The 14,927-nt window shown below is 29.4% G+C and overlaps 3 protein-coding genes across 4 annotated transcripts in view; 2 read left to right on the top strand and 1 right to left on the bottom strand.

The window, feature by feature from the left end:
• Positions 1-3,080: 3,080 nt before the first annotated feature.
• Positions 3,081-7,923, top strand: LOC123003747. The gene is made up of 6 exons (XM_044396719.1): positions 3,081-3,259; positions 6,940-7,023; positions 7,069-7,156; positions 7,217-7,290; positions 7,339-7,492; positions 7,545-7,923. The coding sequence occupies exons 2-6, from the start codon at positions 6,949-6,951 to the stop codon at positions 7,649-7,651; spliced, it is 498 nt and encodes a 165-aa protein (XP_044252654.1). The 5' UTR covers positions 3,081-3,259; positions 6,940-6,948; the 3' UTR covers positions 7,652-7,923.
• A 2,106-nt stretch (positions 7,924-10,029) lies between these two features.
• Positions 10,030-11,303, top strand: LOC123003614 (U5 small nuclear ribonucleoprotein 40 kDa protein). The gene is made up of 3 exons (XM_044396491.1): positions 10,030-10,228; positions 10,281-10,410; positions 10,462-11,303. The coding sequence occupies exons 1-3, from the start codon at positions 10,115-10,117 to the stop codon at positions 11,262-11,264; spliced, it is 1,047 nt and encodes a 348-aa protein (XP_044252426.1). The 5' UTR covers positions 10,030-10,114; the 3' UTR covers positions 11,265-11,303.
• Positions 11,304-13,144: 1,841 nt separating this feature from the next.
• Positions 13,145-14,927, bottom strand: part of LOC123016215 (cytochrome P450 4c3-like) — a 5,717-nt gene continuing 3,934 nt past the window's right edge. For both annotated transcript variants that reach the window (XM_044416476.1, XM_044416477.1), the window contains 4 exons: positions 13,886-13,954; positions 13,654-13,825; positions 13,430-13,603; positions 13,145-13,380 (listed from right to left, as the gene is read on the bottom strand). In XM_044416476.1, coding sequence (XP_044272411.1) covers positions 13,223-13,380; positions 13,430-13,603; positions 13,654-13,825; positions 13,886-13,954 — 573 coding nt within the window. In that variant the 3' untranslated portion in view covers positions 13,145-13,222. The remainder of the gene's footprint in view (positions 13,381-13,429; positions 13,604-13,653; positions 13,826-13,885; positions 13,955-14,927) is intronic.

Here is a 14,927-nt window from a genome sequence, read left to right as displayed (position 1 = left end):
GTTTAATCAACTCAGTTTCATTTTGTTTGTTATTTTATTGAAAAAGAAAAAAGTAGAAAACTAACATTTACCAACATGACACAAAACTCTCAGTTTTATTTTTTATTTTCTAAAATTATTATTAGTCATATTTTTAGAAGTCAGAAGTGATGTGGTCTAGAAATTATCTAAAGATAATCTGAAACTGCATTTGTTGATTAGATGAACTTATTTCAAAATTGTTCAACCGGATGATCTTTTGCGATAAAATCTTATTCATTGAGAAATTTAATGACATTTGTTGTAACTTTTGAAGTACCTATACAGGGCATTAGCCTGATTAAATAAACAGAAATATTTTTTATCATAATTGAAGTGTTTGCAATTATTTTCTGTCTATGCGCTAACAAAATAGGTATGCGAATATTATTGTAGTACTGCAGATTCTTTTTTTTTATTTGTGAAAAAAAATTAATTGTTTTTAACTGTTTACATGGTAACAGTTACTTTCCATATAACAAAAAAGTTTTACTCCTTTGTATTAAATAATATGATATCATACAAAATACAGTGATAATTTATACAACTTGACTGAAATTTTGCAACTGATACATCTGCAATATTCCACTACTGCGTGATGTTATAGTAATTATAACATAAAAAATATATTTATTAATCATATTTATAATTATATTGACAAGTAAATATGCATAAAATGGATTTAACTTTTAAATTTTATGAAACTCTCAATATTATATTAGATTTTATAAATGAATAAATTAATTTAAGGAATACATTTAATTTCTTATCAAGTTTGTTCAAATTTTAGATAACAGTATTAATAATAATTCTATTTGCTTGAAATTGAATAGATAATGAACTTACGAGTACTTTAACTAAGAATTATTGCTATACTGTAACTACATACTAAACCGATATAGCGTGTTTCAGAACTCGCACCCCAGAGAAAAAAAAATGTAAGGTAAGATACTAGGAACATGAAAAAAATGTTAAAAAAATTCTATCTATAAAAACTTCAAAGTTATTAGGGTTTAAATTTTGCACTTTGACTCTATTTATTTCTGTTAGAAAAATAATTTTCCAAGTTTTTTTGCTATAGGCTATTAAAGGAGGAAACAAGGAAGCTGTATCCTAAATTGTAACTCTGTTCAATGTTATTTGTGGCTTTTATTGGCAAAATTTTTGTCCCTTTACTAAATAATTGTAAAAAAACATATACAAGATCATCAGTATCATTAAATAGATATAAAAAAATGTCAAATGTCAAAATTCTATCGTACCCTGTATAAAATATCGCCAGGTTTAATTAATTAGAAGTCGCGTAACCGATGCCACCCCCGGTACAGGGCGCTCAATAAATCGCGCACCAGAAGCATATGCATTATAAGATTTATAATAATTTTGGAAAAAAGTCAGAATTAACAAAATCTGTAAGTACAAACTTCACTTCTTCAAAAGTCACACTATTATCTATCTTAAATTTTCAAAATGGTGCTCGACTTTTTGAGTACTTGTAGACACAAAACGTATTTTCTGTGGATTGTTATCTAGATAATTTCTTGTTCAAATAATGGTAATTTTGAAAACCAATTTTTTTTTTTTGTATACACTAGAGTGCCATTGTTACACACTGAAGAAAAAAAGAAAGACATTATTTACTTTACTCAACCACAAAATTGATATACGAACGTGGACACGAAAAAAATTCAATTCTCTAATTCAAACAACAAATAAACTCACATGAGACACAATGAGCTCTAATAAATTCTTGTTGAATATTCAAAAATCTTTTAACACGTGTTGCGTGTTAAAGGATTAATCAAAACGTTAAATAATTCATCAGGAAACGGATGCTAACTTTGAAACCTACACATAATATGTACTCGTACAGGTTCATAAATTAACCCAAAAGAGAAATAAAAAAAAACAACAAAAAAACACATATAGACTGATACATGTAAAACTACAAGCCCCGCAAATTTTTGGCTACAAAACATTTATTGTAGATAAGTAGATTTACAAAAATTAATATTTTATCTTATTTTGGACACCTTTGGAAAAATCGTCGCACAAAAACTGGGAGATTCCGTCAAAGATGACTAAAACTGTTATTAAATGATAGTGATTTATTTATCAAGAGAATAAACAACTATTTAATTGTAGGTAATGACAGAGGCAATTGAAGGGAGTCGATGTTTATTCCAGAGATGCATACAAAATTTTTCGCCCAACCGACAAAATTAATAATAACATAAGAAAATAATAAAGTGAAATAATGTTAAATAATTTTTCAAAATATTCAGTTCATTTAATTTTAAGAGTAAAAACTATTTATTTCCTTTTGAAAAATTTTTTTCTTGTTCTTGATATCTGATAATATACAGGAGGTAATAGTATTGACCAAAATAAACAAAAAAGTTTTAGTAAACATGTCCACAAAGTAATAGTTTCAGAAATATCAAGATTATTCGTTTTTTGAAAGATTTGTTTGCAATCTGTTCAAATAAAAAAGAGAAGTTCTAGACTTTTTTGTTTATTTTGGTCTATACTAATATTTTACAATCTTTTTTTAACACCCTGTATACGTGGCATTTTTCTCTGGGGCGCGAGTTTTGAAACATCCTGTATTTAGTGTCTACAGACTGTGAGATAATCTTGTTAAGCTGGCTGCCTAATGAATATCGAGATAATTGCAATGTAAATTTATCTGCAATAAATCTACTCCAATCATAATTAAGATACGACGGTATTAAGTGTTAACGAGACAGCTTTAATACCTATCATTAAGCTTAAAATTAAACTTCTTATTTCTTCCGGTGAATAGTCGATAATTAAGCACAAGATCTAATAATTTTAGGGGATGACGTTTTGTAGCACCAATTAGGATTAAGGAGTTAACAGCCTTGACACCGAGATAATCCATATTTACGCCTATCAAAAAATTTTCCCATAAACAACAACAAATTTTGAAAAAATCTAGTTTCAAGATATTTCATGACCTAGACCTCTTTCACCTCACATATCTCCATAAACCCACGTCACAAAACATTTCCCTACCACATTCGACTCCATGGTCAGTTCAGATGGTCAAGTCGCGATGGTCATGGTACAACCGATTGCGCGCGATTCGGGGCGAGATCGTGCGCGGGATCAGTTCCAGTTTTGCAAAACCAGGTTTAAAAGTTAAACCTAGCGCGTTACACTCACTTTTTTTCACGAATTTTCCAGTGAACAGTGATTTAGTGATTGGAAATAACAGGTAATCGCTTTATTTTTAGCACAAGAGCTGAAAGCTTTCACCTACGCAGCGCGACGCAATTTTGCAACAATTTAATAATCAGCGCAATTTGTCCCGCTAATAAACATTTAAGTTTAACTTTAAACGAAGAAGAGTGCTTTTTCGCGTCCTTGAAGCGTCTAAAAACAAACATTAAAAATTTATGGTTTATCACAACGGGATTAAGTGCGTCTAATAAATTGGATTCTGGATGTGAATTGCACGCTCCCTCGTTGATATTTCGTTGACATTTGCTGAAAATAGTCTGGATATTGGGTCAAGTCAAGGTGCGGCGTTTCTTCCATCACTCGGCTTAATTTCCTTCCGATTGAGTCGTAAAATCTTCTTGAAATAGGGTCAAGTTCGATCGATCGAAATATGGATTAGTTGAATCATCTTGGATCGTTGCCAAACCTGGATTCGATCCAATGTTGTCTTTTTCGGGTCACGTGGCGGTTATTTTTGTCCAATTTCGTAGGGATTATGACCTAGACCGTTTTCTTTACCTTTATTGCAGACATAAATGCGAGATGACGTCAACTTTTAACAAGGAGATCTGCTTCCTCCACATGGATTTTTCTTGAATTTGAGATTATTGACCTTGATTGGCGGTTTTGTTGCATTTTGTGCAAAAATTGACGATTTAAATTTAACGTATAATAAATTATGTAAAGGATGTCGCAAGTTGTGTTCTGTTTTTCACTAGTGTATCTGGGTTAAGTCGCTATTTTTAAGTTTGATTGAATTCGGATTTGTGTTTTGTTAATGAACCTAGGAAAATGGGACAACATGTCACTACATGAAAAAAGACTTGTTTTCTGCAAGAACTATCTTTATCCTCTGATGGTCGGTTCTGTATATTTGCTTTTGCTACCTAGTATGGATATATTAACATTACTTATGTTGACTTTATCTTCTAGTACGTTTGAATGGGACGACATATGAATAGCGTACTTACCTAAAATTTCACTTCTTCTCGTTTACACAAAAATATTAACAAAAATAAAGATTTGAACTTGTTTATTTATCTATTCGCAAGCGTTGGAATTTTTTGAGTATTAATTTAAGTTAGATATCATAACAAAACGTTTTGTTAGCAGCGGTCATGTTATTTGAGCTTTTTTCAGAGTCGTGTGGTGCTTTTTCCCAGAGTGAGGCAGAAACTCTAAAAATAAGAGCTAAAAAAATAGGCAAAATTTATTAACAGTTATAAATAATGAATAAGTATGCCTTAGGTCCTTAACAGAGTTGTTAATTAAGTTGGTGTGCCTACTCTAATTTACATGCTAGTGAAGATTCAATTCAAATCATACTTAGGTAATCTTGGGTTAAAAAAGATCTCATAAAATTTCTAGTAATTTTTAATTTTGAAAAACTTTCACCTCTAGATTGGGATATAGTTTAAAATGGAGATTTTGACAAAAATTATTGATATTTTCGCCTACATTTTTTAGTTTTGAAATGTTGTACTGAATGAAGTCGTTACTGTGGGATTGTAAATGAGCAAACCTGTCTTCCAAAGATATTTAAAAAAAACATCTAATATATAATTAAAAAAATTATTAAAAATTTTTCTTTCTCGTTTTAATGTTCATTTTCAGCTTCATAGTCGAAAAATCGTTTTTTCTTCTCGTTCTTATTTCACTTTCTTTTTCAAATTCCGGATCGATTTTTAACAACACATCATACCAAAGTATTAAATCGCAAATATTATTACTTAATATTTTTCATATTTTTAAATAAATTAACAAATGAAATTGTAACTTTTTATCGAAGTTTTTAATTAAAACCTCATATTTTTCACCTCATAAAATTTAAATTGTTACTGATTTTTAAGATATCAGTCTATACAGGGTGTATACAAGGAGACGTATAAGCTCTCTAGTATATCTAGGATATCTTTCAAAACACTTCTAAAAAATGTATTAAAAAATTTATTGTTATATTTAACAAAGTTATTAGCCCAAAAGTGTAAGGTAAAATTGGCAACATCGTCAATATATCGGTATATTTGCCGTAATACCTGTGCCATCGTCTCAACTGCGTTTTCTTAATTTTAATCAGCATGTAAAATTTGATCATATCATGAGATACATCGTTGTAATCAGGAACAAAAAGACTTTTCAAAAATACAGAAATCGAATATGGCGTCCATAAGAAAATCCAAAGTTGAGTGTTGTAACTCTGACATCAAGAACGCCTTGGAAAGTACAATGACAGATTTAGAGTCCTTGGAAAAAAGTGCCTTAAGAACGTCCTAGTTAAAAACGTCTGTCTTTTAGTTTTCGCTTGAATCAATAAAAACGAAAATTACAAATTTCCGTTTTTTTTTCCAATAATTCAAAAACTAATATTGACACATTAAATTTTCTTTTAGATTATTATTGTTCAGCTTAAAAATGCGCAACTTTGCTCTAATTTAACCGACCTCATATCTATTATAATAACTGAGATCCCCATGGTGGAGCTCGAAAAACGAACAGCCCTGTATAGGACATTTATAGATATTAAAAAAATAAAAGTTTAGCGTAAAAACATTGTTTTAAAAGGCTACATCAAAAAATTCCAAGAAACATACGGTGTTTTAAAAAAAACGCAAGTTTGGATCGTAACTTATTTTTGGGACATGCTGTATGTTGAAAATATGTAATTTTAGGTGATGCACTAGATTAGTAACTATCAATTTTCTATACAATTTTTTTTTAATTTCACCATTTAAAGGTCACTAATGAACTTTTTCAACTTGCTGGGACACCTTGTATATCAATAATTATTTTAACAGGGATCAATGGTAATATTATTTAAATTTGATTCTTAACTACATTGCCAGATTAATTTTTCAGCTTTCTTGATATAAAAATTATAACTTTTAAAATTTAATTTTCCCGATTTTTACTAACAATGTTCAGCTTTGTTGATGTGAAAGAGTAAAAGATTTTAGTCTCTTTCGCGTTATATCGCCGATTAAAAAAAATAAGAAATAAACAAAAATAATTCTCATCTTTGCTTCTTCATACTACTGATAAGAATAGTTGTGAAGAAATTTTTTAATTATTTTTCTAGAATTTATTGGAACTTTTTTATAGCGTATTAAAGAGCTTATGCGCCATTTTGTATACACTCTGTATATGTTTAATTACCTACTGTTGAAAATAAATTCAATATTCAAAGAAATTAATGTTTCTTTATGCAGTTTTCTTACTAACTTGTATATTTTTGGAGGTAGCTATAATAAAGAGCTTTTATCCTTATTAGGAATCTATTAAATAATTACAGTAAATGGTAATTAAAAAATTGTGAAGAAACTGAAGCAACGATTCAGCTGCGTTTAATTTCATTTTGTAAACAAGCTTTGGGCTAAATTTTTTGATTAATCTAAAATTCAATTGTTTTAACCGTTTTTCTCATGCAGCATGAAAAAGTTTCATAACACGCACTGATGTAATAATTCTTCTCTTCGTTCGTAAGTAACAAAACACTGTGGTGTTAATAAACTTTGTAAATTATTATTAATATTAGTCCAACATTGTTTAGTAAATTTCATCGCCCCTTTTATCGCACAAACACAACCGACCCGAATTAACTTCATTAAGGTTGCGCCTCTCTAATAATAAGCCGGTTTAATAGCGACACTTCGACTCTAATCCACATTTTTTCTACAGAATTGAAAAATGAAACCACTGAAGACATTCTTGGGATGTGCAAGTCTCAGAACGGGGACTCTCGTGGCTGGAGTAGCCGGAATTGTAAGTTGTATTTTTTTTAAGACAATAAAGCAATGATTTTTTTAGGTTCTGGCAATAATTGGGATTATTGTAATTTACACAGTGCAAGTTGAATTTAAAACAATAGTTTTAGATTGGCTTCCACAGGATGTAGGTACGTTAATGGAAAGTTTACTGAAATTTGCATTTTTTAATTTACTTATTTATATTTCAGTTCGTATTATTATTGTGATTAATTTCGCTATGGCTATTCTTATTTCAATACTCTTAATCGCAGGGACTTTAAAGGTAAAATAAATGTGGTGTATTTTTTTTAATTCTAAATTTGGGTTTCAGAGAAACGCCTTTTTGATGATGCCTTGGGTAATTCTAGCTATTATGTTGGCAATAGGTTTATTAGTTTCGGTAATTTACACCGCCGTTCAATTTTATATTAATGGTAAATCAATAGAAGGAACAATTTGGATTGTTTTGGGCATCATTTCAGTTAGTGAGTGTTTTAAAAATTGTAGTTTTGTTTCTTTATTTAATTATTTTTTCAGTTATTTACGTCTACATGTGGCTTGTCGTCTTTAGTTACTTTACTTTCATCCGAGAAGAAACCAAACGTGGGGCATATATTAAAGATCCATTCAGACGACACTATTAGAAAAAACTTGAGTGTTTTTATTCAACCAAAGACAAAATTGTTTATTACATCAAACTTGAAGGACTTTTTTCTACTTAATTTTAATTTTACTAGTCTAAATGTGAAATGTAACACTTTTTACGTTCAATTATGTACATACAGATACATTTATAATGTTGATATTATTGCAAGATATTAATTTTTTTATGATGTAGATTTTTAGTGTCTATTTATTATTGTTGAAATAATCTGCTAATAGTGCTAATCCACTTTAATAAATGTTTATTTTGCTATTTCTTTCCATCTAACACAGACATTTTACAGAATATGAAAATTGCGCAAACTTGATAGAATGCCGCAAATATTTATCTTATTCTTTGCGTGTCGTAAAGTTTACTGTTTGATTAAGCAGCACTTATTTTAAATATTTTTATTAGATTAGTTGCATCAGAAGCCGTAGTCACGGAAGTAAATATTTTGAATAAAAATTAATTAAAATGAGTTATTTTAACAATGTACACAGGTGTCGCAATAGCCAACGCCCAGACGTCAACTATGACAGAAAATGTCAATCTAACAAAAAAAAAATTAAATATATTTTTTAACTTCATTCGTTAAAGAGCTATGGTGGATTTATGCTTCCATATTTAAGATTTAATTTAAGAATTAACGGATTTGACATTTTACTAAATTTTCGAATTTATACTTTTCAATTAACCAAAAAGGACATAATTTAAGGATATACTGATGTAAATCTCGTATTTTAGACAAACATTTGTTAAATTAGTGACGATTTGTGACAATCTATAAATTATATTCTCTAAGAGTTTCGAAAAGTGCAGCTACTTCCATATTAATTCTTATTAGGTATTTCAGTGAATAGTTTTACTTTTCAAGTGTGATTAATTTTAGTAATGACAATTTATCAATTTTATTTGTGATTTAACATAAAAAGTTACAAGTTGGGAACTCTTAAATTAAATTAAATCTTAAATACCAAGATTAAATGTTAAATGATAGTATGTTACCATTGAAAATGCATAATTGATCTTCTTAAATGTAAATTCTTGAATTAAATCTTAAATGAAGCATAAATCCACCATTACAGCTTAGCAAAAAGTAATAACAATCAATTTTGCAGTGACAAATTAAAAACGATGACATTTATGAAATAATTGTCTCGTTTAATTGATGCTGTCAATGTGACATAAACATAAATCTGAAAATGATTCATTTATGACATGTATACATATATCTAGGGACTTTTAGTTCCTCTGCACGACTACCCGCGATCCAGAAAAAATAATTCAATTTTCAAACGTATTTATGAATGGAGTTTTTTTAACATAATACATATTTAACAAAACAAAAAGTAAAAAAGAAATCAACTAAACGGAGTTAAACTAAAATATTCCATACAGTACGTTTTGAATTCGAATTTGAAAGGAATGACAGGACTGGACAGGACAATAAAACGTGAGTGCAAAAATTGTCGAAGAAGGTATACAAACGCGCAAACATTACCAACCTAACAGTATGCAACAACCGGACTGTTTTAGTAAATTTAATGTTGTTAGTATTTTTGAAAAAGTTTAATTTATCGCTGAAAAATCTATACCATTGTGTAACATTTCCGTTAGAAAAACGGACCGATTGGCAACCTTGAAATAATCTTAATTATTACCAGGTTGGTATTTGATGAATTTTATTTTTTGAAAAAAAAAAACAGCAGAATACAAAATACATAGATCAGAATCGAGGTTTAAACGCATTCATTAAGCACTTTTAACTAAATTTTATCTCCTTTAACAAACATTTAAATACTTTCTGTACCAACATATAATAAAGTCGCGGTCAATTCATAGTGGCCACTTCCCAATGTAAATTTGTAAAAACTGAGTTGTGTAAATCCGACTTTAAACAGACAATTGTTTTTTGAGGACATATCTATCAAAAATGACATTATTGAAAAAGTTGGGTACTTGCATAGAGTACTTCATTGCATATAAAATTTATTACCTGTCACAACTTTTGACAACAGTTCAAAATAATTTAATGAACATATATGTATAAAAACATTTTTTACTGACATTATTGTTTAGGAAAATCGACGCTAAAAATGAATTTCAACTAAAACTTTAAAATTTGGTTTCAAGCGTGGCTTACATTATATTGACATTAAAAAAAAAAAAAACAAACAAACAGAAAACAAATTTATTACATTTTCCAACTTCAGTAAGTTATTGTTTTAACAAAAATAAGAGACATTGACAAGGTTATGAGCAAGAAAGCTATAACAAAAATTATGAAAAGTGCGCAAAATGACAGTTTGTCTTATACGTTTGAAAGAGGGTGTATATTGAAATTGTGCGCAATTCAAGTACGCATCAGCAGGGGGCGTTGTTTCCAATTCGGTTTGTTGACGCTAAAAAGTGTGGTTATATTTAGGTTCCTCTAGAGGTTTTTTTTCATAAAAACATTAAAATGGTCGTTGAAAATAAACGTCGAGCCGAAGATTCGTCGTCTTTAGTCCCCGTTAGCAAAAAATCTAAAAATGAAGTGGCCACATCCAACAAAAACAAATCGGTTTTACAAGCAGTAAGTAATGCTCTTATTTTAGTTCTAAAAGTACTAAAATAATATATTTTAGGCTCCTGCGAGGACTTCCAATTTATTTGCACCCATCATGTTACTGGAAGGCCATGAAGGTGAAATTTTCACGGTGGAATTTCACCCTGAGGGTCAATATTTAGCATCATCAGGTTTTGACCGTAGAATATGTAAGAAACTAAAATTTCTAACTTGTGTTGGTTTAAAATATATGATTTTAGTTGTTTGGAGCGTTTATGGTGAATGTGAAAACTTGTCAGTAATGAGTGGGCACACTGGGGCTGTCATGGAGCTCCACTTCACCACAGATGGCAGCAACATTTTTACAGCCAGCACGGATCATACTCTAGGCCTCTGGGATTTACCGACGAGTCAAAGGATTAAGAAATATAAGGGTCACACCACTTTTGTAAATTCAGTCCAAGGCGCGAGGCGAGGACCACAAATGTTGGTATCAGGAAGCGACGACACTACCATAAAATTGTGGGACATTCGCAAGAAGCAATCTGTAACGACTTTCAACTCAAATTATCAAGTCACCGCTGTTGAATTTAACGACACTGCTGAACAAATTTTCAGTGGGGGGATTGATAATGACATAAAAGTGTGGGATATTCGCAACCACGAAATTATTTACACTCTTAAGGGGCACACGGATACGGTTACGGGGCTGGCATTGAGTCCCGATGGCTCTTATTTATTATCAAATTCGATGGATAACAGTTTGAGGATATGGGACGTAAGGCCATATGCGCCGCAAGAAAGATGCGTTAAAGTTTTCACAGGACATCAACATAATTTTGAGAAGAATCTTCTGCGATGTGCTTGGTCTAAAGATGGTTCCAAAGTGAGTTCAGGGTCGGCTGATAGATTTCTATATATTTGGGATACAACCTCAAGGAGAATTATTTATAAGTTGCCTGGACATAATGGGAGTGTTAATGCTGTTGACTTTCATCCAAATGAGCCAATTGTTGTGTCGGGTGCAAGTGACAAACAGATTTATTTGGGTGAGATAGATTAGAAAATTTGTGAAATTTTATAATAAATCTTTTTAATGAAACTGTTATTTCTCCCAAACTAAACATTTTTCTCTGACTTTAGTAAGGAAATTTTTGCTTAGTATAGCAATGTTTTAGAAAAACTTAAGTGGAATATTAAAAAAAATCATTCTTACATTCAATAAATGTAAAAGAAGTACATACAGTGTGTCCTCGGATGGATAGGTGAAATGACTCATAAAAAATGAAAAAATTGCGATTTAAATTTGAATTTTTTTTTTTTTGGGTTCAGTCCTGCTTGGTTAAAAACTTATTTTTTTTTTGTAAAGTGCCTTTTTGTGTGGCAAATGCGACACCAAGTTATTAAGACAAGTTGTTTAGAATTAACATCTAGGCCCGTATACCAAATTTTAAAATCATCGGCCAGTTTGATATTTAATTTTTTTGTTTATTCCCAAATCAAAGATTTTTATTATGAATAAAAACATTTTTATGAAATTTACAAAAAAGGTAATACTTTTTTATTTTTTTTAACAGTTTTACGATTTTTTTTACCAAAAAAAAATTAAAAATCATAGTTGGCCAATGATTTTGGAATTTGGTATATGGACCTAGATGTTGATTCTAAACAACTCTTTGTCGTATTTGCCTCATAAAAAGCACTTTACTATACAAAAAATTGGTTTTTCAAATTTTTTTAAGACATACTTGAATTTTCAAAACTAAAATTATGTTAGAAATTAATCTTGAACCAAGCAGGGCTGAACTCCAAAAAATACAAATTTAAATCAAAAATATTGTATTTTTTACAAGTCATTGAGTCCGGGGACATACTGTATACAGGGCTGCGCCAGAACTCGCGCCCCAAAGAAAATTTTCAAGTAAGGTAATATATCAGGAACATGAAAAAAATGTTTAAAAAATTCTCTGTCAAAAAATTTTGACATTTATTTTTTGACATTTGACATTTTTTTATGTCTATTTAATGATACTGATGATCTTCTATATGTTTTTTTTACAATTATTTAGTAAAGGTACAAAAATTTTGCCAATAAAAGCCACAAATAACATTGAACAGAGTTACAATTTAGGATACAGCTTCCTTGTTTCCTTTTTTAATAGCCTATAGCAAAAAACTTGGAAAATTATTTTTTCAACAGAAATAAATAGAGTCAAAGTGCAAACTTTAAACTCTCATAACTTCGAAATTTTTACAGATATTTTTTTTTTAACATTTTTTCCATGTTCCTGGTATCTTACCTTATATGGAATTTTTCTCTGGGGCGCGAGATCTGGCGCACTCTGTATTCAGGCCGCTCAAAAAGTAGCACAAAAACTCAAAGAAAGGTGCCAGAAATACTTAGATGCGACTATAAATAAAAATAATAAGATAAAAAGATAAAAATAATTTAAAAAAAATCCTTAAAATAAAATTTTGTTTTTAAACTTTGGTGCAATTTTTTTTTTTGAATTTAGGATCAAGTGATCAAAGATTAGCATCGACTTTTTTTTAAGGAAATACAGCTTTGGTACGTTTATGGAATTGCCCCGTTATTGCAATTGCTCCATCTGACCCTATATGTATTATTTTAGACAAATCAAAGTTTTAATGTTTCAGTTGAAACAATATAGTAATGTTTGAGGAAAATTAGAGTTTAAGTCAAATAATTAAAAAAAAATTAAACTATACTTTAGAAACTTTACTTTACTATAAACTATACTTTAGAACAATTAGTCAAAATATCATTTTATTTATAACTCTACATAAAAATTTGTTTACTATTCGTACTTTAAAACTCACGTCTTATCTATTTTTACTCGTATCTAATTTGATAAAGGTAGAAACCTGTTTTTGAAAATTTTTGGCACCTGAACTATGAAAATGTCTAAATTGGATATGTGATTTTTTTTACTTTAAGGCGATTTATTGAGACTTTTATTTATTTCACGATACAATAAATTTTAATTTTTAAACAATATTTCATCTCAGCCTTAGACGTATTTTGATTCCATTAGTCGATTTTAAAATCGTTTCGCCCACTAATTCCAATTCATGTTGTGGTGTTGTGGGCAACAATTTATATTGTCTGATTATTTTTGAAACAGTACTTTTCATTTCCAGCATTGCAAATTTTTGGCCTTTAATCATAACATTAATAATTATCTTTAATATTTTTTTAAGTGTTACCAATGCAGTTTCTCGGTCCTGCACTGAAAGGTATATAAGCATAGGGTGAGTTATGTTCCATATTGTTAAATCTATCAGGATCAAAATTTTCCGGATTTTTAAAATATTTTTTGTTCCGATGTATTCCAAAAGCAAAAATTAATAAAATGTCTCCTTTTGGTAATAACTTGCCATCTGAAATTGTTTTAAGATAAAAATTATAGCAAATTGAGTTAAATATTAACCATATTCAACATTTTCGGTAATTTCTCTACCATAAAATGGCACCGATGGGTATAAACGTAAAGCCTCTTTTATGACTTGTTCCAGATATTTCATATTTTGTAAATCTGCATATGAAGCAGTGACATTTTGAGTGTTACCAAAAATAGCTTGTTGCTCCTCAAACGTCTTTTTCTAGAACATGTAAAACCTTACATTTAATTAATTTTTGATGGCTCATAGGCTTATAAGTACCTGACTTTCTGAACTGTTGGCTAAACAGAATAATGTAAAGCTGATTGCAGAAGCTGTAGTGTCATGACCCTAAAAAAGAATTTATTTTTATCTTATAGATAAATACTAATGTTAATAATATTATATCGTTTCACTCAATATGTAATTAATGAAAAGTGATAAACAGAAAATTTATGAAATTTCTACGAGCTATTGAACTATTCTGTGTAAACATGACATCTAGAGTGTTTCTAATAATAATTCGAACTATTTTTTAATTTAAAACAAGGCATTAACAATTTTCTTTATTTTTTGTTTATCTACATATAGCGTAGGGATAGCGTTTTTTTAATTTATTTATTTTCAAAAAATAACAATAATTAAGAAAATGAAAGTACTATAAAAAATGTGATCGTGTTTTGAGAATGAAATTTTGTTTTGTTTTTGAGTTCTAAGATTTTTTATTTCAAAATGGCAACTTATATCGAATTTTTTTTCGATAAAAATTGAATAAAATATACAGGGTGTGCCAGCGTGTTGAAAAAGTTTATTAGTTACCTATAAATGGTAAGATTAAAAAAAATGTATAGGACATTGAACGCTACTAATCTGGTGCATCACCTAAAATTATTTTTAACCAAACAGCATGTCCTAAAAATAAGTTACGATACAAAATTGTGTTTTTTTAAATGAAATACCATATGTTTCTTTGCATTTTTGGATGTAGTCTTTAAAACCAAAGTTTTTACGCTAAACTTTTATTATAGTCCGGTCAAATTAGTCATAAAAATAGTGGTCAAATAACAAAAATTCCGACAGAGCTAAATTTTGGTGGAGACCTTGGGTACACCATTAGGAATAAAGTGTCAAAAGTCCTCATCGATTCCATGTGTGCTAGAAAAGTTATTCGGGGTCAATGGTCAAAATTTGACGTTTTTTAATTTTTTTTCGAAAACGGAAAGTTTTTTCAAAAAAGTAGCCCAGACAAAAATTATAGATTTTAAAATTATCTACAAAAATGGTTTTACACTTTTTTTCTAAGAATCACCATTCCTGAGATATC

The sequence above is a fragment of the Tribolium madens genome, unplaced genomic scaffold (assembly GCF_015345945.1).
Source record: "Tribolium madens isolate multiple individuals breed KSU strain unplaced genomic scaffold, Tmad_KSU_1.1 Scaffold_1;HRSCAF=32;Tcas5.2_LG8, whole genome shotgun sequence".
NCBI classification, from domain to species: Eukaryota; Metazoa; Arthropoda; class Insecta; order Coleoptera; family Tenebrionidae; genus Tribolium; species Tribolium madens.
This window is presented reverse-complemented; position numbering and strand designations above follow the sequence as displayed.

What these genes read in the sequence shown, in the direction of transcription:
- LOC123003747 (XM_044396719.1), top strand. Translation starts at nt 6,949, where the DNA reads ATGAAACCACTGAAGACATTCTTGGGATGTGCAAGTCTCAGAACGGGG. An exon ending in TTGGCTTCCACAGGATGTAG is followed by an intron (nt 7,157 to 7,216) that starts GTACGTTAATGG and finishes TTTATATTTCAG; the next exon opens with TTCGTATTATTATTGTGATT. An exon ending in TAATCGCAGGGACTTTAAAG is followed by an intron (nt 7,291 to 7,338) that starts GTAAAATAAATG and finishes TTTGGGTTTCAG; the next exon opens with AGAAACGCCTTTTTGATGAT.
- LOC123003614 (XM_044396491.1), top strand. Translation starts at nt 10,115, where the DNA reads ATGGTCGTTGAAAATAAACGTCGAGCCGAAGATTCGTCGTCTTTAGTC. An exon ending in ACAAATCGGTTTTACAAGCA is followed by an intron (nt 10,229 to 10,280) that starts GTAAGTAATGCT and finishes AATATATTTTAG; the next exon opens with GCTCCTGCGAGGACTTCCAA. An exon ending in AGGTTTTGACCGTAGAATAT is followed by an intron (nt 10,411 to 10,461) that starts GTAAGAAACTAA and finishes ATATGATTTTAG; the next exon opens with TTGTTTGGAGCGTTTATGGT.